This window comes from Diaphorina citri, unplaced genomic scaffold (assembly GCF_000475195.1).
Source record: "Diaphorina citri unplaced genomic scaffold, Diaci psyllid genome assembly version 1.1 scaffold64, whole genome shotgun sequence".
Lineage (NCBI taxonomy): Eukaryota > Metazoa > Arthropoda > Insecta > Hemiptera > Psyllidae > Diaphorina > Diaphorina citri.
Genome location: NW_007377501.1, coordinates 269,629 through 296,226, shown reverse-complemented (window position 1 = coordinate 296,226; position 26,598 = coordinate 269,629). Strand labels below are relative to the sequence as shown.

The 26,598-nt window shown below is 35.0% G+C and overlaps 1 protein-coding gene across 1 annotated transcript; it reads right to left on the bottom strand.

Moving 5' to 3' along the window:
• Positions 1 to 2,950: 2,950 nt before the first annotated feature.
• LOC103519362 lies at positions 2,951 to 24,595 on the bottom strand. Its single transcript, XM_026830902.1, has 5 exons — positions 24,420 to 24,595; positions 13,388 to 13,491; positions 8,524 to 9,975; positions 5,040 to 5,723; positions 2,951 to 3,647 (listed from the first exon to the last, which is right to left on the bottom strand). Exons 1-5 carry the CDS (start codon positions 24,435 to 24,437, stop codon positions 3,050 to 3,052), a joined length of 2,856 nt encoding a protein of 951 aa, XP_026686703.1. The 5' UTR covers positions 24,438 to 24,595; the 3' UTR covers positions 2,951 to 3,049.
• Positions 24,596 to 26,598: the final 2,003 nt, after the last annotated feature.

The following is a 26,598-nucleotide window of genomic DNA, read 5'->3' as shown; positions in this document are numbered from 1 at the left end:
TTGGGTACAATTAGATGTAAAGTACGAGTAATTTCCAATTCAAATTTCCAATTTGAATCCAGGTTATCCAGGCTTTTTACCCACTAGTAATGATTTTTGCCAGTAGGCAAATCATTTATTATTGCTCTCAGTCATCCAGAAAAAGTCGTAAATATAAATAAATAAATTGATTGATCTGGCCTCTTGGGCTTGAAGGGGTTAGTGATTATTTCTTAGGTGACTTTTTTTTCTCTCTTGAAAACCTGATTGTGATTCACCCGAGATTTGCGTATTCTGGTTTTCAGGTCATAGACTTTTCTCAATACTTGGCTCATGTCATTTTGAAAACATCGGCCCTCATGTGGCTCAAGAAACGCCGAGCTTGGATACAACGTGAACGGGTGACCTTTGAGAATCAGAAAGTACGGGTGGAACATTACCTCATCTCGGGGAATCAAACTACTATATTCTTTTTCATTTTCCTCCTCTTTTTGAAGCAAGAAGTTGATCAAATCTTGAACGATCTGAAAAAGAAATATGCAAACAGGGATTAAAACTTTCCAATATCTTATTTGAATAGATCCCGAGACTGAGTAATCATTTGGTATACTGAATAATTGACAGGTGAATTGTAAATCAGCATCACATAATCTGTTAGCTGTTACCTACCCATAATTGCGCCTAAGAAGTAGACTACACGCTAGATTTATTCGATCTTATAATCACGGCACATTGCATATCTTTGAAAACCGGTTGTTTACGAAGATAGTCGGGCCTGGAGGACAACTGGTTTCATTCATGGTAGAATTATCAGGCGTTTTATTTGAATACAAAACGTCAATGTACGAGTTATTTCTACCCATTCCGTGTATAGGTAAGTTTGACTTCGATATTGTCACCCAAAAATGCTCTTGACTATTATCATGTACACTGAAAATCACGGGTTCGATTCCTGGGAGAATCAAAGTTTTCCGGCTCTGTGCCTGGAATATGGGTGCATCTAGCCTTGTGACGATTGACTTATTGACTTAGCGCACCCCAAAAGAGTTACCTGTTTCTACTCATTCCTTTGAACACAATTTTTCGAGAAAATATGGCTTTGGCGATGATTATAATCATACATAATTATTTATTTATAACTAATACTTACTCTTACTTACCCTTACATCTCCAAAATGGTGTCCCTTCACCACGTAGCTCGAACATGTTCCACCAAATTCGAAGAGGAGTGTTGTCTTTTTTATTTCATAGCAATAAAACAGACTCCAACTTCCTTCCCACCATACAATCTCCGAGTATTATAATAGTTATGTAGCTATTCCGTGTTATGCTACCTGTGAGTGACTGAGAGCACATTTTCCAATAACTGGGTACTATGTACACAACTTTTTAATGCTATTAAACTAACAACTGCCATAATAATACAAAATTACGAGGATCGATGCCCACATGTATCGGTTGTAACAATTATTATTAATTGACTATGTTTGCCTCATGTAAAATACAAACAAGGTACAAGTACAATATATAGGTGCTCTTAGATTACCAACCAGTAACCATGTACCAGGTTTGCCTGGACTAATAGGTAGTTATCCAATTTTTTATGATGTTAATAAAATACCGTCATAATCTGCCTGGGAAGTATAATTATATTTTATTTGCAACTATTTAAAATCTTTCTCTCTGCAAACATCAAAGAAGGATGGTTTAAAAGTTAACGGAAGATAATGAGTGCGGATTCCACCTAAGGGGGAGATAGGATAAAGAAAATTAATCTAGACTACATTTTGTGAGCCTCAGAATACAAGTTGGACGCTTGATTTTTGACCAGAAGAAGAAAAAGAGAAGAGTAGCCTAGAGTAGTATTCTCAGAGGAGGTATCTCTTGAGAGTAATTTACCCGAGAGCCCAGTGAAGATCTTTTTGAAAATGGAGCATTTTGGATTTCGTCTGTCTGCAGTTTGAGTTTTCGATAATTCTAAATTAAAGACATTGGAATAAACTTTGGATGTTTATTGAATTCTGGTTAGGATAACATGTTATCGGTCCATTAGAGGCCACCCGAGCTCTGCAGCTCAAATAAATGCTTTTGTAATTTTCCCTAGTCAAAAAGGAAATTTTGTCTTAAATGAAATAGAAGGTTTTTATTAAGTCTTTCGAAAAAAAGTATAGGTTCATCTATACTTGCTTTCAGTTCAATCCTGCCTCTTCATGAACTACAGGAAAATCTTGTAGTAAGTACAAGATCCTCATCCTTTCAATGTACGCCTGGAGCCTGTGTAAGGTCTACTGGCATGATCAACAGGTATAATGTCAAAGTAATAGCCAAACGTAAATCTGATCCAAGTCTACAGTTTAAATAACTATACTAAACTAAACTACCTATTTGTTTATGTACATGTAAGTGCTAAGTGTAGAAAGAAGTAGCAGTGTTATTCCTGGTAAGACATGTCCAAGTGTTCCATTTCAGAAAGATATTATCATCTCGTATTTCAGACTCAAGACCGGAGCACCTGAGACTCCATTCAGTATTATCTACCCTGCTGTGATATAGCTGGAAACAATCGGCATGCAGAGCTGTGGACAACAATAAATAACTAGCCTATGATCAAATCGTGCCTATTGTACCTAAAGAACAATGACTTCAAAGCCAATATTAGTGTTTTAATTTCTTTTAGGCATAACCCGAATTAGTTAGTCTAGTTATCTTCTCTTGTTAGCTTTATTTAAATTAGAAATCAATCAAGGATGCCCCTGAGGGAGCCTACTTACGTAACTTTCGTCTGTATTTAAAACTCTCTCTTTTCTCCATCGTATTGTAGAAAATCCCTATGAATTTTACTATTCGAAACACCGAAATGACCCCCAGGTTTAATTGTGATCAAGTTGAGAATCGCTTATTTTTGAATTCGGTTCCTATAATCACTTCTACCCATTCTAGTATAAAGAACAAATTAATACACATCAAAAACATTCTCTTTGATAGAAATAATCATACATTATTTATTGGATTTCTTTTTATAAAAAAGTTACGTCTTTGTGTTTTTGTTATTCTTTCTTTCTCTCTGATTTTACGATTCATTGAGTGGATAAAATATCAATTGTTTTTTCGAGTTTTGATTCATGGCGTTCTGTAGAGCCAAATTGTACAACTGAATTTGCTCGTCAGAATGTTTTTTGGTGGCGGCTTTATTAGTGGGCTTTGTGGTTGGTTTCAACGCCGAAGCAGCCGCTAATTTCTCTTTCTTGCTTCCAACAATACCAACCAGAGCCTCTGCTCCATCTACCCCGGCAATGGCAGTGGCTACCGGTCGGGAGAGGGCAAGTCCTCCTGGTCCTACAACTGCGGTTCCTGTAGGTTTGGAAGAGGCTACGCCACCTACTCCAGCGATGGCAAGACCCACTGGTTTAGCTTCAGCGACGGAAGCATTATCTGGCGGAAGTTGAACGGAAACTCCGTCATCGGTACTGCTTGACCCGTCATTGTTCTCTTCAGGAGTTTCTTCCATTCCTACGTCATCGTCATTCTCATCATTGTCGTCTTTCTTCCCATCCAGGACGGGATTCTTGGATGAGATTGAAGTACGGCCTGACGGGTGAATCAACAGGTAACGCCTGTTGTTAGCACCACCATAGTATTGGAAGGAGTCCGCTGGTACTTCAATACTCCTGCAAATAAAACAACACGAAATTATAGGGTTTTCAACTAACATACATTTTAGAATATCGTATGCCCTGTACAGCAAATAAAATTGGTTCAACATGACACAGATATGCATCGGTACCATTGATAGTGACCTAGCATCGCGTCTGAGAGAAAAACAAAAGAAACAATAACAAGAAAGTTGCTAGCAGAAATGAGAGTAGCTACTAGGTGCCTAAACATGACTGAGCTGTGAGCAGTAGTACAGAGCTAAAAGTCTAGAAAGACGGAAGAAATATGAAGCCTTTTTTCATAAAACGTTCGATTTATTGGATATAATAGCAGGAAGAAGAAGAAACTTCGTAGGTATCATGGGAATAAACTGTTAATAATTTTGTCTTAATCGAATTCTTTCTTCAACAAAAAGCAAGAAAAAACCGATAACCAATAAAGCTTATAAAATATTATAAACCTCTATCTGTCATAACAAAATATGACAGGCACATGATATGTAGCAGAAAAAAAAAAAAGTCAGGTAGGTGTATCGGACTTGAGAAGTTACATGTTTACTGTCATTATTCATTAGTAAATTCAAGTAGATACAGGCAAGAGTTTACAAAGGGTCAAAGTTAAGCATGCAAATTTTCAGATAACCCATCCCATTAGCACCTGATCATGCAAGAGAATGAATTATGAGTCGAATGAATAAAGATTTATTACGACTACCTGAGTATTAGCTAGATAAATAATAGTGATTAAGTGCTTTGAACTTTAGTACTTTGCTTCTAAACTTTGAGTCACGTAAGTTTTCAATAAAACAGGTTCAAAATTGGTTTGGTTTTGGTAAAGATGTTGTCTCTGATACGTGAATCTTTTTCAGGGATAAAATGGAGTTTACTAACACTGAATGAACTAAAATAATGACATGACTTTATTCAAACGGCTCATACGAAATATCCATACTTGATTAGCAGGTTAGTTGCTGGTAATGTTAAAAACATTGAATTCGTTTGTGAGATGACAGGTGATCAAGATTCATATTTACAAGTGATCACTTCACTCAATGATTTATTGACATCTTCACATTCAAAACAATGTGGAAATAACGTTAAGTCTACATATCTGCTTGACAGTGTAATCGGCAGATTTGTAACTCAGAACTTTTACCAATAAATCATAACATAGTCGCGTATTTGTCTTCATGATTTATGTTCTTCGTAAGAAATTTTCTTGATAAAATAGCAGACCCTTCATGACACAACAGAACTACTTTTAAGAGATTATCAAAATGTAGAGATGCATTGCTAGAATATTATTACGCGCTGATTCTTTATTCATACGACTCATAAATTCAAATCTACTATGGTTGAAATTTAAAAGTTTACCTCTTGAATTTCGAGCGTGACAATAAAGGTCATTTTCGTCGTTTTCTATCTTGAAATGTTATCACTAGTTGAGGTTCTGCTTGGGCTGTACCTCCACTACCCACAACAGCCATAGACTTGGGTGCATAGTCAATTTCTACATAGTCACCTCGTCGTACTACTGCTCTGGATATGGGAGATGCTATTGCGGTACCATTGGTTCCTGCTATAGCTTTTGACTCAGGTTTTAATATTATTTTTGTCACAGGTTTCTTTCTCAATACTTCTGGATCATCCGACAGCGGATAGATCAAAACCTTGTGACTTCTGCCCAGGTTTTCAATAATAAGTCGCCCACTTGTGTTATTCTTAACATGTGTCATTTGTTTAGGTGCAACTGTTGGCACTATCTCATTACTAATGGGTTTCTGATTTTTCACTTTGACAGTTGTTCTCAGTAATTCTCTTTTGCTTTCTTCTTCTGCCTCTGCAGATTCATCGATAGCGTCTTCCTCTTCTTCATTAGAATTCTCGCCAAACTCTTCATTTTTACTTTCTTCATTTCTCGTGTTTGGAATCATAACCTTGTACAAAGGTAATGGTAATATTGGGTAGAACATTTGTTTCCCAGCAGGATGATGATATTCCCAAGACCTTTGCCTGTTTGTAGGGTAAGCACGGGAATCTGACACTTGTTGAGAATTTAACGTGATGGGAACCCAGAACCATTGCATCCACCTATTGATAAACGTTAATTCAGTTTTATCAGTTTTCATTTAGAAATCCTTGGCTAATTCTAATCTTAATTATCTATAGGATAAATCTGAGCTACTTAAAACCCTTGCTCGCTACACTGGTAAACATCTATTGGTATTCTGTAGAGCTTTAAAGCTTAATGATAAAATGATACCAAAATAATTTGCTCAAGTGAAGGGAAGAAAAGAAAGCTGCAAAGAAATTATTTATGCAATGAAGACAAATGAACATTACTCGTACAACGTCCTCAAACTCTTTGTGGGACGTGATATTTTGTCAAATCCTTTCTAAAAACCATTTTGCAACTGACCCTTGTTATTTTAGTAACATACTTCTGATCCTATATGCTAATCTTAAGTGGCGACAGTAACAGTAACATATTGTGAACTATAAAGAACCTAATGAGTGATGCCTGCTACCTACACGTACAATAACATCTTATTCTCACACAATGGAACGAGGAGATTAAAGAAAAACACTTTTTCCCATTCAGTGGACATGATCCTAAAACGATCAATCTAAGCTATTAGAAACTCGACAGGCATTAAATTATAACAAGAGGATATTCCATTGAGAGAAAACTCGGTAAATATTTATTCAAAATGTGTACATAATAACGTCTTATGGATTATAAAGTACGGTATTGGTTTCTATTAAATTTAATAAACATTATTTCCTATGAACACATAGTATGTAGTTAGATATACTCGTAGCATTGCAGTTAGTAGATAATAAAAAAAGTAAGTATGTAGACACACGTACCTACTACACAGGACATTAGCACTCGTAATCTATACGTAACTAGTAATACTAACAGTATGCAATTTTACAGGCAAATGGACACTCTTTGAAGGACTGAAATTCTTTTGGTCAGAAGGGCATACTTTACGTTCTTGATAACTTGAGGCAAATACCCTGTATTGATTGATTTGGGCATTTTACAAGACAAACTAGAGGTATTAGAAATTTGTTCAATATCCCATTCAACATTTTTACTTTTTTCGTATAGTATAGATTGTGATAAAGTTCGAGTATGACTGGATTTATTTTCTAAATGACTAATGATTTTTTTTCAATCCCCTCAGGGTGAGTTCAAGTGGACCTCAGGGCTTGATTTACACTCACTATCACCTTTTTGTTAGCTACTTTCTGTTTCTCATTTTTTTTGGACAGGATCCTGGATCACGGAATATTGAATATTATTGGACACGAAACAAAATTTGCATGGCTATACCTGTCATGAACCGCCAGGCAACCTTGATCCTACGTCTTCACGTATTACCCATCTAAAGCAACTAGAACAAATTGATTTGCTCATAATCCAAAAATCGATCCAGGCTGAATAAATAGATTACAACAAAGAAATTTCCTTCTGGTTCTTTTGTTGTCCGAAACACTCTAGGAAATTGGTTTCATTTTCGGTATTATTTTTCAAATCTTTGGGAGAATTTCGATTTTTATTATATACGTAGCTCCTGCTTTTTTAAGAGATTTGGACGTTCTTAATGGCACCTACTCATGTTTTGAATTTTTAGACATTCACGTTATTGTAATTCACGTACTTCTAAAACTACACGCATAATCAATTGCTACATATCCCTAGGTATCTATTATCTTAACACTACTCGTATGCTCACTATTTAGCAAGTACCCAATGTTACACTCATCACTTATTCGGAGCCAACTAACTTAGAACTCATTTTGTTAAGATGAAGTACCAAAATTTCAATAGAATAACTGTATATTTAGGTGCCAAAAAAATAGTTACCGACATCGACAATGGCTTTTATTTTGGCCTCATAAAATGTTTTATGCTTTGTGACGGAGGGCCATAAACAATATCCGTTAGGTAGGTACTCGGTTTTTCCTGCTTATATTAGGACTGCAAAGTTCCTTTTCACGAGTATAACTACGAATATTATAATTAATAAAGCGTTGGTTACATGATTGATTACAGCAAAGAAATCTTATGTGGGGAATAAAATAATATTTACAAATAAAAGGGAAGGAGAGACAAGCATACAGACATTCATACCCACACAATACCTAAATTATTTTCTGATAGCTGGTTAAAAGAGTGAACTTAAATTACGTAGATGAGAATAATAATAATAACTGTGATAAAATCTTTGGACTTTGGTAAATTTAGAAGGAAGGTATTATAAATATCTAAATCAATTTGGAAAATAAGAGGAATGTATTTTTGGCATCTCCACTAATGATTTACGTATAGGTATTAAGTGAGCAATGGAGTTTTGACATATCCACCAATATGCTCTGCCACGAAATCATTTGGAGAGTGATGGGTACGTAATCCAACAAACATAACAAAACAAATACATTTGTGTTTTAATTACAAGTTAAAATTAAATTAATATCTTTTATTAATATTGAAAACAGTAAATTAGGAACAAAAATTAGAAAGACAATATAAAACAATAGACAAATACCTCCCAGCGCTTCAATGCACTGAAGACTTCATGTAGACTGAAGACATTGAAATAGGTACTTGTACTTGTAGAGACGAGAAATATAATAAATAAAGTTTGAAACACCTTTACTACGGAGGTGGAGTACACATTACACAGATAGCACGATTAACATAATTAACTCCATGTAATAAAATTCCTCGCAGAGGATACTTTTAAAATTCCTTCCAAGATGACTATAAACATTTATGGAAAATAATTCAGGCAGAATATCTAATACATAATATCTATATTCTAGAAATACAGTCTCGGATCTCATTTCTTGTCACACATTTGATGTGCCTTTACATTATGAAGATGTTTCCGTTGACAAATCTTCGGACGAAGAATCTTCGGATGAAGTTTTGTCCACTGGATTCATGTACACAATGGGCCCTGTTGTCAAGAGTTTGGCTCCTGGGGGAAGATTTAATAAATGAGATTCCCGAGAGTCAGGAACGGAAATCATTTTGTGAGCAGGCCCCACGACAGCAACACCACCTGACTTACGGCCATTCTCTCCATCTGCCGTGGTGTAAGCAGATTGCCCTGCTCCCAATATGGCAGTTCCTCCTGAGCCTGCTGTGGCAATACCTCCTGGTCCTGCTATGGCTACACCTCCTTTCCTGACTTTAAGAGTTGATATATTAGTGCCTGAATAACCCTCTGGTGCTTCAGAATTTTGTACTAAGTTCTCTTTGTTTTGCTTGATTTTATTTAGAGTTGATGTTGTTAATTTGTGCCTATTTGGGTGACCAAATGGTTTCTTAATATTAAACTTCGTGGCAGCTTTGGTGTTCACTCGCCTTGACTTGGAATAAGGGTCTTTGTCAAATTTGCTTGGAAAATAAGCATAAGTACTTCTCCGCTTCCGAGAAATATGAGATTGATCTTCATTACTATGGCTGTCAATGTGTTTGGTTTCTTGTTCTTTTAGTTCCTCTGGATTATTTTCAGTTACACTAGATTCATAAGTTTGGCTATCACTGACTGCGTCTTTTCCTTGCCTGACATGATCTTTGGCTTTAGAACAAATATCAGCCTCTTCTCCATATTCAATGAAATTGCTGAACGAGTCATAATATGATTGGAATGGATCGTGAATGACTATCGGAAAATATTGGTTGAAAAATGACGCGAATGGATTCCTGAGTTGAGCACTCATAATGTCATTCTCATTGTATTGAGGATATTTCGATATGGTTGTAACAGTTCTCTTCACTGGATCTATGATTGTTTCTTGAACTTCAGGAGTTCCAAGAGCATTTGCCAGAAGGCTTGGATTCATGTCAACTGCCTTGTATGGAACCCTCCTGATTACAATACGTTTTGTTTTCACGTTAAATTCATTCGGTCTCTTCAGCTTTTCCAGTTGATTTTTCTCAGATTGTCTGATCATATTTTTCGAGTTTAGAGAATTCAAAATGGAATCTATGTAATAGTTTTCATTGTTTGGTTTTGGAGGAGGGGTTGGAGCTTCTGCAATATACCCGATTGGTTTCCTTGCAGCATCATACACAATTTGAAAAGGCTTTTCTCCGTCTTGACCCAGGTTTAAATGCATATCATTTTTGTCCATGTTTATCCATTTGACGTTATTCATATCAACATTCCCCATAATATTATTGAAAGATTCACTATCTTCTTCTTGATGTTTAATTTTCGCAACTCTTGTGTTGGCGAGAGATTTTAGGGCATCTAGCATTTCCGAAAATTTCTTCCGAGGTGGTGTGTTTTCTGTGGACTTTCTTGTGTTTGAGTTCATTCTGAAACAAAATAGTTCAGAACATTATCAATTTGTGTCGCGGTTGAATGAAACAAACATTTTCTATTGATGGAACAGAACTAAAACTAATTTCAAACTTTCAAGCAATGTAAATGACAGGACTAGATTACTCACGATTTTGAGTGCTAACCGTATTTCCAGGTTTATTTATTACGAAAGGGGAATTGAATTTTGGTCCTGAATTCTTCTAGAATCTAAATATTGTCTTCTTTCATAATGTCGAAATTTGTAGTCTATTTCCAAATGTTGTGTTTTATTCGAAGAGGAATACAGGGTTTTAAAAAAGTGTTACATCAAGAGAAAATTTAATATTCCAACTTCTAATTTTGATTAAGCAGAGAGATGATCATGTCAGCAATATACAAACAAACAGATCAAATTTTAGCATACGGTTAACAAACTAATGGTTAGAGTAAAAAGGAGAGTAAGAACGATAAGAAGGTCATTGCTAAAGCATGCAAATTATTGTTAAAGTTTACACTCCTAGAAATATCCAAATTAGGACAATTAAAAAAACGGTTCAACAGTCTACACTCTCGGTTAATATGATGTCAAAGTCATCACGTGATAAACGTACATGCCATATGTTACTCATGCAAATCTTTGAACATAACTTTTGACCTCAGAGATCATCACAATTCTGGTTACTTCCTAATGACCATTCTTATAAGTTACAAACACCATCTGACATCTGACTCTCTTTGACGTGTTAACTAGTTTCATCATTCACCAAGTCACGTCAAAAAAGACAACCTCAATTTCTTTTCCAACGCGAGAATAAAATTTAAATGAAAGTTGTGACACATTTTCAGAAAGCTATAAACATAAATATGTCTGTATTTAATAAAAACAATAAAGATTAGGAAAATATAATATGTTTCCTCAAACCAAACCAGAGTTAGTGTTAAATTTAAAATATGTATAATAATATTGTGAAAACTTACCCAAAAGCGTAAAAGAGTAATTTTGCAATTATGGTTATTTTGTAAAGCAAAGCTGCAGACAGAAACATTGAGTATTCCTCTCCGAATAACTATTATAAAAGTTTTACTTTCCTATTAACAGGTTTATACTGGAGCATAAAGTTAATGTTCCACTAATAAATTTATTACAGAAAAGTTTGCTGTAGACATATAAAACAAATTATTTTTTTATGATTATAATAATACAATTACACACACATCGCTTTCAACCTAGAGCCTATAGTGATTTATACAGGCCTGGCGTTTTCTTTGATAACTTTATTAGATCTGAAGCAAACCGGATGAAGAAATAAAATAGAAATAATAACATATTCAGGACGAAAGAACCGTAGGTAACTAATAGGTCAGGTCGTGGTCTTACAATAAAAGGATTGCAGGATTAAGGTCACTTTTCATTGCGTTGGAGGAAATATTATGGATGGGATGCATGATCTTCCTTCAGAGATTTAAGTTTAACGCCCGAATTGTGACAACTTGAACTCCACGGGTATTAAGTTAGAGTTTTGGCGTCTCAACTATCAACAGGAAAGTGGAGACTTGACATCTCCACTAACATTATGTTTTCACGAAAGATCTTCATTTTTACATGAAAACCTCTTTAACCAGCTAAAAGAAAATAATAAAGTGTACATAAATTGGTAGGTACTAGGGACATCAGGCAAAAAAAAAACTAAATTACAGTAAGTGCTTATTTTATGATTACAAGTTATAATCATGAAATAGGCACCTACTGTACGTGTTATGTTTACTCGGTTCTCTCACCAATCGAAAATTTGCTCTTCCTATGATACACTTGGTACAGGTACCTATTTAAACTTCTCCAATAAATTTGAATGTATAATTTAACTCTTCATATTATTATATGTATGTGTAGGTACTTGTGTAGGCAAGGCAATATAGGAGTAGGTACAATACAATAATAAAGTGTTCAAAATAGGTAGGTACTCTAACTTTCCAATCAAAACCCTAATTCACAACAATACATATCTCTAGGTGTCTACAGCCTACTTAAAGCTAAAGTACAAAAATACGGAGTCCTCTAAGAGAATACAATGATCATACCTACCTAATTAAGACAGGGAAATAGGTGACCTGATAAAACAAATTTAAATAATAAAGAAATCAATCAAAAAGTACAAACATTATTGATAATTTCATAACTTTTGGTATCTACTTAGTAAGTTTTATTAGGGGTTAATTGTTAATGAGGTACATTTAATTCCTATTTATTGCAGTGTTAAGGGTATAAAACTATAGAGTTAAGGTGTTATTGTTGTCATTGTTAAGGCAAATTTCTAAGTTTTGTTAAGATACAAGTTTATTGGCCAAGTTAATATATTGTCTGTTTGATTTCATTGGAATCCGTGAGTTATTTTGGATTATACTCGTAGTCTTGTTTGATAACCTCAACCAATTTTCAGGACAGTTCAACATATCCTGTAGGTTCTGGCCCCTCCCTCTTTACGCTAAGCTAACCGTTTCCCAGCGTTTGTACCTGAACATGCGGGACGTTTTAAGTTCATATTATCAAATCTATTAAGATCCCATGGTAAGATAGGAAATAAATTCTATGAAATAAAATTAAACCCGATTCTAAGATACGTATTTATTAGCGCACCTAACTCCTGTTTATTATAGGTTTATGGACTTCTAAATATCCATTATACCTACAATAAACAACCCACATGTGACAACTTCAGAGCCTAGAGCATTTCTTTCTACTATCTATCAGACTGAAGGGATACCTATCTAAGATCCAATTTCTGCTCTAAGCCGAATGGATTTTATTTATGACTTTGCGTAATCTATTCATTCTTAGGCGGATGCTCTTGTCTTCTTGTACAGCTCTTGGGGGGCAAAACCCGCTAGACGAAAATCAGGTCCGTAGCCCATTTCATTTACTGGGACAGTAAGAGGGTTACAAACCCTACTTGTACTTTCGGATTGCTAAAATGTCTTTCAAAATTTTATCTCCAGATTTATATTTTTCAGATTTTAATATTTTTTAATAATTTTAACTTTATACCTACCCTCTTTCTGTGATGTTTTCTCTAGTCTCTTCTGTGTTCTGTGTACCTCGTTGTTTAAGTGTTCTGTGTAGCCCTGATGATTGAGGGAGCGCCTCCGAAACATGAAGGCTTTTAATTTAAAAATAAACTATAATATTTTTGAAGTTCTGTAAAATATAGATGCCTTTTGGTTCTCCTTTTCAAATTGCTAAAATTGATGAGATCAAATCTAATTCAGAACTTTTTTTTTAACATTCGACTATCACTACAAAATTCCAAGCTTCATTTCGTCATTCCTCCCTCCTTCCTCAAGATATAGGAACTTGATGGCGAAATAAACAAAGAAAAACCATCTCGAACCCCCAAATTTGTTGGCCTGAACATTTTCTCTTTGACTTACTTTGAGAATCTCACGTCCTCATTGACCTGATTGTCGAAGTTTCGTTCTACGGGCTTTGCATTGACGTAGGCTGTGAATATGATGACTAAGAGAGTACAGTATATCTGAAACAGGAAGAAAATGAATGACAAGACCATGAAATTTGCTGCAATCCGCTTCTTTTGGATAGCACTCGTGAGATGTAGTTTGATAGCACAGATAACAAACCACCACTCTACCCTATCTTCTTCTTCTTCTTCTTCTTCAAAAAAAAAAATCGTACCTTTTTCGATAGCAATTAATGCCCGAATATGTATGGGTTACTTTCTGGTGCTGATTGTATTAGTCTTGACATGAACAACTGACGAGGGACATGTTACAGAGTTTAATGTGATACAGACAAAAAGTCTAGAAAAGCAGCTACTTATTCGATTATTTCGATAAAAAATATGTAAAATAAGGGACGGGTCAATGACATGATTCATCGGATGTTTTTCGCATAATGGAACATCTTGTCCTGACTATGACATGATTCTCGAGAACCATTCTGAAACACAAGCTCAGAACCACATAAGCTCTTTAAAAATTTCAGATCCAGCCCAACCCAAAAATTCAGCCTGATAAAGGTTTTACAAATGGTTCATGAATAAATCATCTCGAACATAATCAGCACATTAGCTCCCAAGAGGTTGTGAGGCTTCGGCGTGCATAACCAATACCAACAAGATTAATCACTTCTTCATACTAATTCCTTTTGATAATTTCTTCTTCGTACTAATCGTACTCTTTCTTCTTCTTCTTCTTCTTCTTCTTCTTCTTCTTCTTCTTCTTCTTCTTCTTCTTCTTCTTCTCCTTCTTCTTCTTTTTCCTTCTTCTTCTTCATCCTTCTTCTCTGCTTTTTCTTCTTCATCATCCCAGGAGAAACCATATCCTTAGATTTTAGAAATCTCGCCAATTTGCCTTCTACAATTTTATTGTGTCTTTTCTCGCCCTTCTTATGAGCGTGGTTTACCAATACCACAGGTAACGAATCTAATAGAGCAGATCTTTAACTGCAAAAAATCTCTCTCAATGAGCTCAAGAAGTTGGAAAGTTCCAAGTTTGTGATCTATGCGTTATTTTCTACTAAAGAACTAATTAGTGAAATCTGACATAGATAAGGTGTTGTAGGCGAACACGCAATGGTTCAAACACTCCGGTTACTAGGCAGAAACATAAAGAGCGACATTTACGTGAAATATGTACTCGAAATGAAACCGAAGGAACTGAATAACCTGTAAGCCTGAGGTCAGATATTAGCTTTCTAATTACTGTTTTCATACTTCACATTCATATAAAAATACCGTGAGGGGTACACAAAGCCATCTTTCGGATTCAAAGATAGGCATTTCTATGAAGAAACTTCAATCGTAGCCATTAAAGTTCCCATTAAAAACAAATCCCGTACATGCCCAACAGAAATCACATAAAAAACAAAGATGTTTCTATGATACCTGTGCTTGAACCAAGATTAATTTCGAAAGATGTGGATAGTAGATTGTTTACAGTGTTCTCCTGTTTTCAAAAGAATTCTGTTCAAAACGCCAGATTTCGTCACATCATTCTTGAATGGATCTTGAAATATTGTTGACGTACTAGCAATTTTTTTAGGAGAGACCCAGATCTTCATAGGTGACCTACTTGAAGGATTTGATGACCCTGATGAAGGTCAACACACAACAATGAAGGTCAAAGTTACAAGAACAATGACCATCTCAACAGGCCACAGCCTTTAGTAAAAGACACTAACTTTGCAGATTACTCGGGCATTTCAACCGCTGGCGAATCGAAGATCCCGGAACTCCAGTAATACGAAATGTCAGTTAAGATTGACTCGTAAAAGATCAAAATAATAAAAATCAAATATCCGAGAAAGAGCAAAACATCAAAGAAAAAAATGCATCATGCAGCTAAAGATGTTCGAATGTTCGGAAGTATCCGCTAATATTTTACAAAGCTATTTTTCATTTCTATAACTGTTTTACTTCATTTCGCCGCAGATAAAGGAGAAGCAAAAGAAGAAGAAGAAGAGGACGAAGAATAAGAGGAAGAAGAAGTAGAAGAGAAGAAGGAGCAGAACAACAACAATAAGAAGAGAAATAACATCATCATCACAATGAGTATTATCAATTTGCAATATTCACAATGACAATTTGCTAATAGCAATAGCTTTACCGGCATGGAGCTTTGGGTCTATTGTTTCATCACAAGCATCAACCTCAGGCACCCAGAGCACAGCTGTAACAATCTACAATGTCATTGTAAAGTTTCTAATTGAAATACGACAGGTTCTTCCTACATTTCTTTAAATTTAAAACCTTCAATTAAAAAGTCCGTTATTTTTTCAATTTAGAAAAAAAAAAATCTTCTGTTTTCTAAGTTCACTTTCTACAAAAGGAAATTTGCACGAGATTTTGCTTGTAAGGTATCTTGAATGTTGGTGACAAAATTTATGTATCTTCTATGTAGGCAGATGAAGAAAATCATTAGTTCTATCATTTTAATTTTTAATCGATAGAGATCTAATAATCTACCGCCCAAGTTCACCAAGTTGTAAAAGGTATTCACCTACGGTGTCAATACACTCAAATACTCTGCTAAAATTTAAACAATTTGGACCACATCTAGGAGTACCTATGTGTACGAGTAAAAATAGGTATCTATGTAATTTAGGACATTCCTGAAAAGTACTAATGTGTACTTATATAGGAACATCAGAAAGAGATTGTTTGAGTTACCTACAAGAAATAAACCATTATTCTTATTATAATTATTCTTCGTTTTCGTATTCAACTTTTTTCTTTACTCGTACAGATCAAAATCGCCTTCGTAGAGATAAAATTCGTCAAAATCCCAAAAGAATATCGTTCGACTTTCAGTGAACATGGGATTTTTTAGAACAAAGTTATTTCTTGTACAAGTATGAGCATAATTTTTATTTTTACATGAGTACCTTTCATCGTACATGTCTAGAATCGTATGTGACTGATTTGTATGTCGAGAGTGTCAAGACATTTTACTTTTTATGAGACTACTTTGCTTGATATTCACATTTCGTCCCTATCATTGGTCGTTACAGATTTATTAATTTGCCTTCTAAAAGACATTTTAAAGCAAGGCTAACTGTAAAGACATCTTAGTACTGGGACTCGGGATTTTTAGAACACAATACCATTCGCTGAAAGTTCGCAGAATGGAATTTAGTTGGTCTGGTTTATATGAGACCCAACTGATACAAATTGAGACTTCTACTGGCAATACATTGTGATAACTCGTTCATAACAATAAAAGAAACTCCTGAAATAAAAATTATTCTCTGACAAGACAAGAAGCATAAAGTGTAAATAATGAAAGAGGTGAAGACTAAAGTTTATTGTTTTATCATTATGGTTATACGACCAGAAAACATAAAACTAAAGCAACGGGCGCTCAATTGCTCATGTCTAAAACTAAAAGCAACCAGCTCTTGCACTGTAAGTTGAAATGTGTGAGAAGCATAAACTATAAATTTGTTTATTTTGTGAATGTTTGTGTGTTGTGTCAAGATGACGTTTGTGTTTGGAGAAGAAATACAAAGTTGACTGATGGAACAAGAAGGAAGCTCAGAAAGATAACAAAAACACAAAATCAAGATTACTTTTTAGCAAAAGGTTACACCTGTCGATTTTGATCCTATATCTTGGTTAATATTGACCACAAAAAAAATATGGAGAAATATTTCTGAGGAGGAGGAGGAGGAGGAGGAGGAGGAGGAGGAGGAGGAGGAGAAGAAGAAGAATATGAAGTAGAAACTATTAAGATTATTAGGATATTAGGTACATTTACAATTGAACTTGAAACATATTGAATATTAACAATTTCATTGAACATGGACCGATCAACATTAACAAGTAGGTATGTACAACAATTGAAATAAGGACAAATAATGTATGTTTCCAAATTCATTATTTCTTTTACCGATTCCTAAAATGATTCCGTTTGCGACAACGTTGTCTCAAAGCGGTTATTTTGATTGATATGTAGATCACATGAATGGCAAAGACTTGACCGGTAAACCTCTACAGACTCTACACTTTTAGTAACATAGGAACGCACAATGACAAAAATTTAAATGATTCAACCAAACAGATATAAACAATATAAACATAATACTATTCAACGTAAACATAAACATTCTGAATGTGGAAAAAAAACTCAAAATAACAGTAAGTTTGTGGGTAGATATAACCAGTGACCTACCCAGAATTCAATTTAATCTCCTTATAGGTATTGTGATAAATACACTATTTATTATAATATCCTCTGCATCTGAAGCATATAAGAGTAGCTCCAATGATATCATCAGGTTCTAGAGTGCTATGCTATGACTTCTGTTGGTACTCGATACAAGGTGACCAAAAAACAACATCTACAAAATACTACAATATTCAAGAGCAAATGAAATGGACATTGCTCCCTGTATTATTATGAATCACATTCAAATCGCTAGATCTAGTCTTTTGTATAAATGTCAAAGATACAGCTATAATCCCGCGCAAAGATGACTTTGGTACCAGATACAAAGTTTATCGACCAGACCTACCTTCTTATAGGTAAACTTTGTACCTAGGTATTTACTTTTATCTGTGAAATACAAGCGATCCTATGTGGACATCTAGGGCGAAAGGAACTTTTCAATCATATCTGGGTAATAGAGTAACATGGTAAAATTTTCGAATAGAACCGCTAATCTTTTTGAAAATATCTCTAATATATATTTGATAGAAAGATAATAATTTAGATTAGGTTATATCTAGTAATAATTATTCTTTTCGATTTCGTAATCCTTTGATATTCTTTCGTAGGTACCTAGATGTTGAAAATTGACTTTAAAGTAATATTGAAACACTGCATCGTTTTCTATAAACTGAAACTTAATTACAGAATAAACTGCAGGAGAGTTTGGTTCTGATTTCAAGAAATCAAGAAATTCTGATCAAAGTTCAGCACCAGTCAATATTCCAGACTATTAGCATAAAGTCTTGTAGAATTTATTTACAGGGTGAAAAAAAAAGAACTAATTAGAGCTCTATTGAGGTATTCAATCCCAGCCTTCTAAATAATTCTACAGAATGGTGTGTATTTAACCCATTTGTGCCCAAATACCCATCTATTTTGTTCATGGACTATTGTCTTATTGTGGATCGACTTTGAATTAACTACTCAGAAAATCTCTTTCTTAACACGAAAGTTCAGATCTCCAAAACGTACCAATTTAGAATTTCCAAGAAAAAGTGCTATTTTTCTTGTCACCCAGTATGCATAAAATATAAACCCATATCCAGAGTGTCTCTCTGGTTGAGTTCAAATTTAGATTTACATTTTTCTCCTTATTTGAGAATGTTTTACGTACGATGTTCTACCATCCCAGATTTGAAATTTATATTTCTGACCGTACGGAATACACCTACTTGGTCAAATTTATTCTTCCTTTCTCGGCCAAATAATAAGTTCTTTAATGCTCGAATTTCTGGAGCCGCTACGAGAGTCAAACACGGATACAGCTTGCTTGAAAATCCAAAATCCGACTAATCAAAATTTCGAAAAAATAACTGATTCTGTCCCGTTGTCCGCAGGAATAAAAAATAAATAAAAATCACAATATTATTAATATTATATTATGTATCTATTTTTATGGAACTCCTAATACTGCCTAGAGTGCCTAGGCGCAGTGTGGCATTACTTCAAGGCATTTTATATGCATTTAGATAGACTAGTTAAAGGTATCTGCCTGCTTTGGTTACGATATAAACTAAACTTTCTTTAATTTCCTCAAATCCAAATAGCACAAAGTTGACTGAACTCAGTGACGTTTTAAATCCATTTCTTAATTGGCCAAGAATTCTCTGAATATGATACCTATGCGTAAAAAAATTCATACCTCGTTATACGCGTTATCGTGGTCCAATAATAATAGACTCTTTATTGGAAGATACCTAACTATTGGATGATATTGGTATCATTACTTCATTAATCAACGTCAGGGTATCAGTTAGCATACGTGTCTTATTGGAGAAAATCGTTTGAACTTGAAGACTTGCAGGTTTTAAAATGAAAGTTAGTGAGCACAAATAAAGGATGTCAGCCTGATTCTGACCGTGCTTTGAGGCTTGAATCTAAACACCTAGTCTGAACTCAAAGATTTGAAAGCCCGAATCCAGCCCAAATGGGATTTAGGATCAAACTGAAATTCAAAACCCTAAAACTAGCCTCGCTTTTAGACCTGAATTCAAGCCTGCTCAAAGCTAAAGATTTTTACTTTCAAGTTAACTTTTAGTTGTACGCTATTTCTGCAATCTGGAAGGTAATACAGACTTCAAAATATGATTTCATGTAAAACATTCGTTAGTCTTCTTTTACATTATATTCTCATTTATACCTATTTTAAGATCTATCGAGTCTGCTAAGCTGATCCATTGGTGAAGGCAATTTTACTAAAAATAATACGAATATACATTACTATTACTACAAGTATGAATATGTCGGAAATGTGAAAAGATTTTACACTTAGACGATAATTAAAATAGTCAACCGACCGCAGCTGTCAAGTGATACCTGGACTGATTTTGTTATTAATATCGAACATTTCACTATTATTGAACGTCTCAGCTTCTCACTTTGTTAATTGAGTTCTCAGCAGGCTTTAAAATCTTCAGCAAAGTAAAATCTGAATAATCCGTTTTGGAAAATACTCAGGCACAACCGCACAACTCATATACGGTAGACGGTACCGGTATCTATATTGTTTTATAGTCTTAGTCTTTCAGATCTGATCTACGTAGGAACTTAGAGCAGGGAAAGGGGTAATCAGGTACTAGGAAAATAGAAAATGCCGTTAAGCCCTTCCTAGTTGTCGGTTTTCTAGAGAAGTAATCTGTGGGAGAAAACATTTCTTTCATTTACTAAAAAATAGTTCTTTCTCTCTCAAATCTAGATGCACAATACGAATAATACCCCTTAGAAAAATGATTGAAAGACCTAGACATCTAAAACTTCTTTTACTATAAAACTATGCTCATCAACTATCCAATACGTTATGTTTATATCTGGCACCACACTCTGTCAAACTTCATTCATGAAGAGGTGAAGAACATTTTTACTAACATAATTCATTCACCTATTCCATTCATTAATGTCATTCAGCAGATTGAGTTATTTATTGACAGAACATATCAATATTCTAACTGTTCTTCCGGTCAGCTGTTGGTTGCCATAGGCTCTGTTCATATCCTATCTTTCATTTAGCCCAAGTATTATTTCACATTAAAAATCTCATCACGGTGATAAAGGAATTACATTTGCCTGCTCAGTCCTTAAGGCGCGTTACAATGATTTATCGTGTATTCCCCTCGGTTTATTCCAGATTCCGTACTTCCATTTTCTATGATAATAAAGAAGTAATTACATGACCACAACTTTTACAAAGTACCTAAAGTACGTATAAGGTATTTCTGGGACCCCAGAATCTGGGTTGTGTAGATATAAGCCTGTCCAAAACGCCAAGTGGTTAGGCGTTGGACTGGTAAATCGGAAGACACAGGTTCAAACCCTAACCGAGCCATTTTATCCTTATTTATTCAAGAATTTTACCACGTAATAGATACATGACTACTAAGGGTTAGGTTGTAGAGAACGCCTCAGGCGTCAACACTGCCCAACGGTTTCCTTCCACTCAAGAGTCTATTATTATAATAAATTATTATTGTTGGCTGACTTCACTTACTTGAGTCTCGTCAAATTCACAAGTTCAAACTCTAAGAAAAAGGAGGGTCTATGAAGAATGTCCAACTTCATTCCAAGTACCTAGATATCTTGGTTTAGATAGGTACTTAGGTTTAGATAGGTACTTAGGTTTAGAGAGGTACCTAGGTTATTTATTGAGTCTCGCGAGTATCTTGGTCACATATTTTACCTCTTATCACTGAATGTCCGACTTAAGAGGCTAAAAGTTCCGTATATTTAAGACCTCAAGTCCTGCGCCTTACGTCAAATTGTATGGAGGACATGGTTAGGATTTGTGTAATGCGATTATATTCGGGTCATTGTCATCGGGATGAGATTTCAAACCGATTCATGGCTGTATTTCCGGGACTTTGTTTTCGTGTACGAAATGTTCCCGAATTTGTATCTTCTTTGTAATTTGAAATGTGTGTGTGCGAAAAGTGAGGAAGTACTTTGCGGTCCCAGGGAAAATTAAAAAAAAGATGTATTTTCTGCTCTTGAGTATAACATCAATTTTTTAAAACTGCGGTCCGACACCAGCAAAATGCTAAAAACAAGGTATAGTGAGTAGAAAATGCATCAGACCGGCATTAACTTTGACGAATTGCATCCTACTGATATCTTCACACTGTACATTTGTACAACCCTAGCATAGACAATTTATTGTCCCTCAGAGTCAGATAGCTGGCGCTGACGGCCCACACACATCGGGTAACTAATCCAAGTCTATACGACAACCTAGTAAAACTATCACAGCATTTCAGACGCACAAGAAATACTAATATAGACAGTCCTCAAGAAAGGCACAAGACAGTCCGATGAAATAAATCACAGCCATGCAATGTCAAGACACCGAGAAAACACCATGTAAAGACCAGAAATCCTAGAACTTGGAAGTACTCAGTCTAAAGAACTCTCAACTTAGAACTTTGATAAAGAACATAAAAAAAGAGAAAAAAATCAACCTACCTTCAAGACCGGTTGAGTAAAAATTTTGAGATAATTATAATTGAAAGATAGGAGTTGAGGAATTCAAGCTCAAAGTTGCCTTGGTCACTGTCAAGGTTTTGCCGTGAAATCGCCCCAGGGGTGCAAAATAATCTAGAGCGTGGTAGACTTTCTTTCGATATTAAATTTAATAATCATCGTGCTAATTTGAATAAGATTAGGTTACTTTCTTTATGGGTCTGTTGTACACCGTCGAGCCCACATTTTTGCACACCACAATTTAAACGGTGCGGCGCGCGGCGGGTGCTAAGAATTAATGTACCTACATAAACATCAGTAGACTATGCTATGTGCATGTCAACTATTTTATACTGTCTGCTCAAGTTATTTTAGATGAAAAAGAGGACACAGAAGATCTTTAAAAGTGACCTTGTTGTCGACTTTGGTGGCTTCAAAATTATAGTTAGATAGATATTTTATTTATCTCTTGTAGATACAACTCAAAACTTGCTCTTCTAAACCCGACAAAGAAAACCCAATGGAACAAACAAAATTACTTTTCTCCACAGTAAAATCAGCTTAAATAAACAGTAGGTACAACAGCCTCTTGAAACATTAAAAAATTGCACAGTAATCAAGTCCAAATTTAGCTCCAATTATTTCAACAAACATTAAGCTTACACATATTTAGAACAGTTCATATCAATTTCTTGAACCTAATAATGCGGACCCTCCCCCTAATAAATGAATGCCAACATTTTGGCATACTGGTCTGTCAGATCTTGGTATGGGCGGAATATGAAAAATTAGTACCTAATCAAGCCATGGGCATGGCCCCAATATGAAGTGGCTGCTGTTAAATCCAAGTTCTGTACTAAATAAGTTGTTTTGTTATTCGTAAGTAATAGCATTTAAAGCAGGATACATATATTACTCGTAAACAATAAACTGTAGAATAGAGAGACAAAGGATGAAAGTACCTAAAGGATGTCAATGCTAAGTACACCAACAAAAGAAGGTGCGCAGGTCTCAGAACCAGAACAAAGGATAAGATAGACAAAGCACTTTACACAGTGGTAGGGAGAAAGAGCACATCCACCATTTATTACATAGATGGAAAAATCTCTATGACGAAAGTGATGGGCAAAAGGTGAATGAGGCTAAACTTCCAATCAAGAAATATGCTTTCTAAATGCTCAAAAGTATGAATAAATAGCCACATACAATTAAATCCCCCCACGGCTGATTAAGGGGCTGACAAAAAAAAAAACCCGACCCCGTCTGAACAGGGGAAAACACGAAGAAAAAGAAGACACAATAAAATGACTGACCATTTAAATTTGTGAATGTCTACTTGGATTTTCACTGTGTTTACTCTTTGTTTACTAGTACAAGTAGTAGATCTCCATATCATGGAAGAATTGAGTACTAACTCTAATGAGTAATATAGCTCCACTGTTAACACTATCCAACTGTAAATTCGGTTAGAGACTACGTCAAAATAACAGTATTTAAATCTAGGCATGTGAGATGTGACATCACCAATCTAGGGTCAAACTTCTCTGAACTAGGGTTTGTCTAACTTGTGTCACATATTGTGAAGAACCTGACTATGTTTGCGTCTGTTCTGTATAAAAATTAGCTAACAAGAAGGCTCTTAAACACGGGAAGGCCGAAATCGCCTTCACACCTCTAAGGAAGAAAACGATTCCACTGTAAGATTAACTCTCAATGGTCATCTGGGCAATCTAAACAATGAAAAAAGATTTGTTGTAAGTACTTTTTGCCAGAAAAGTAAAAAATGAACCTAAGCTTCTTGACAGAGCACAGGCAAGAAAGGTGAGTTTTCTAGGAAAGCAATGAATGAACTGTGCTCAGACTACAAACATAAATCTTTCAAGAAACATTAACGATTATGTAAATTAAATTTTTCACAGCTTGTAAACAAATTACACAGAAATTTGATGTCCTATCACTATCTGATGTAATAAGATTTAAATGTTTGTTAGCATACATTTTCTTCTTTCAAGTGTCAAAAATTTTAAAGCGAAAATCTTGGGAAGAACTACCCAGTAAAATAAAAATTATGTAGAAAAATATTACTTGGAGTTCGGTACTCTTTGCGATCGTAATATAAAAAATTATTAATATTTACCTCATGAATTTCCATGGTAATAATTCTTTTTGAAACGTGCAAAAAAATATAGAGAAAAAAAATTGGAACCGGTTTTTTCCTCGTTTCCTCTGAACTTAAAAATAAAATAATAAATTTATTTAATAAAAAGAAAAAAGAAAAGCCACTTACCGGCGAAGAAGCGATCATGATGTTGCGAGAACTTCAGTAACCAACATGAGACCAAGTTCAATACTTTATGTTAGAAAGACGTGTTTTAAATATCGATTTACTTGTCTACGTTACTGATATGCCTGTGTACGCTGGGTCTGCAGGATAAGTTATGTAGAAGGAGAGTCTAAAATAAGTAACTTCAAATTTGAAACAGGTTCTCATATTGTAGAAGAAACAAGAACTCAAATGATAACTATTCTCGGGCTTGAAAAAAAGCAAGGAAAGAAGACAAAAGTGAAACAAATGCTATAGAAAATGAGATTCCTGGGGAAAGAATATCTCCATGGGAAAGAATATTTATCTAGAATGTTCTTAGTTTTCTACAAAGTCCTGCAAAAGAAAGTGAACGAATGAAAACGAGAAGTACTGGGCTTTTTGTATTTAGTCACTTTTGTATAGAGAATTTGAATTTGAATTTGAATTTGCTTTATTTACAGGTCCACATTACAAGTTATGACAACTCTATTACAATATAGACCTAATTAAAAATACAATAACAATATAACTAAACAATATTAAGAAAACACAAGGGTGAGAAAAAAAAGATATAATGAAAAAAAAATGAAAAAAATAAAGTACTGACAGTAGTAGATAATAAATATTATAATAATAAAAATGAAAATCTTCATTGGAGTAGTGTTTCCAATGAAGATTTCAGTTTATTTTTGCCAAGATTTCCGTTATGTTCTTGTAAGCCCACAACCTGGCAGCTTTCAGGTTTTTGAACGAAACCCAGACGATAATCGTACTTGTTACACTGTGATAATTTCTAGCTTATTATCTTAGAGGTGTCGTCTCGCTGGAGGACGTAAAACTGAGACAAAACCAGCCCTGTCAAGCCACAGACAATAACACTGGCTCTTTTGAGGGTACCTGAATGGGACTATGGTCAAGTCCGTCTCAGGAAGTAGGGTACAGGTTTGTCTCGCTGGAGGACGTAAAACTGAGACAAAGCCAGCCCTGTGAAGCCACAGACAATAACACTGGCTCTTTTGAGGGTACCTGAATGGGACTATGGTCAAGTCCGTCTCAGGAAGTTGGGTACAACGACATAATTATGTACCTGAATATCCCTCATCTGACCCCTACAATTTAGGGGCCCTTAGCTAGCTCTCTGGCCTTGATGACACCTCTTGGTATCCTCTTAATGGGATAGTCTATGGACTCACAGCTTTTCTCTGGAATAAACCTGAGTATGCGGACTCTTTAGAGGTGCTGCAGGTTAATTTTAGAGAAACTGGGGAGGTTGAAATATACCAGTGAGGGTACTTCTAGGTTCCATCAAGGCCAGGGTATAGCAGCTTGGGCAGGGGAAAAAATACTGGTCACAATAGATCTACAGAGGTCGCAGTGTTAATTGCATACTCTCTTGGGAGAGGAGCAACCAGTCCCATAATAAATAATAAATAAAAAAATCTTAGAGGTGAGTCCACAATGTTCCTAGCTTATAATGTAGAAAGTATTAGCATTACTGGCGTGATTTTAGTACTTTAGTTCGACTTTTGGCTTTATTTTCTTCAATGATCTGTATTGGATAATAATATTATAATAACAATAGTACATGTGTGCACACAGAGAAAGCAGTTTGTATTTTTAATGGATGTGCCATGAGAACCAAATTTTTTGATAGGCACAAAAAAAAAAAAAAGAAAAAAGATAAAGCTTGGAATACAGAGAGTGAGCTAGGGAGAGGGAGAGAGGAGATAAAGATTACAAAATTATGGAAAGAAAAGGAGCGATCCTTATTTTCACCTTGATTACGCTCAGCCAAATAGCTGACAGTCCAAATATGTTATCCTTAGCTGGGATAACATAGAATTGTGGACTCAGTTATTATTAATAATAAATAATAATCCAAGGAAAATTACCCTCACGGGGTAAATTATTCCTCATATTCCTCCTAGGTCAAATTAGAACCTCCTTATCTTGTACGGATCTTGTGCTATCTAAAGAAATCTTGGGTTGAATGGTAGAGATTGCACTGATAATTCGGTCTCCTGTGTGGCTGAGATATTTATTTGTATTTATGCACGTCTTTGCATTAGATATACAGATACTCGTAATGAGTCTATTAGGTAGGTACTGAAATAATGGGTAAAAAGAGGGAAAAAATAAAAATAGGGGGAAATAATGGGTA

Bases quoted from the DNA above. Each gene is read 5' to 3' on its own strand.
- LOC103519362 (XM_026830902.1), bottom strand. The intron at 9,976-13,387 runs GTAAGTCAAAGA...ATTTTGTTTCAG, and splicing joins GAGGACGTGAGATTCTCAAA to AATGAACTCAAACACAAGAA. The intron at 5,724-8,523 runs ATAATGTAAAGG...GTTTATCAATAG, and splicing joins TTGTCAACGGAAACATCTTC to GTGGATGCAATGGTTCTGGG.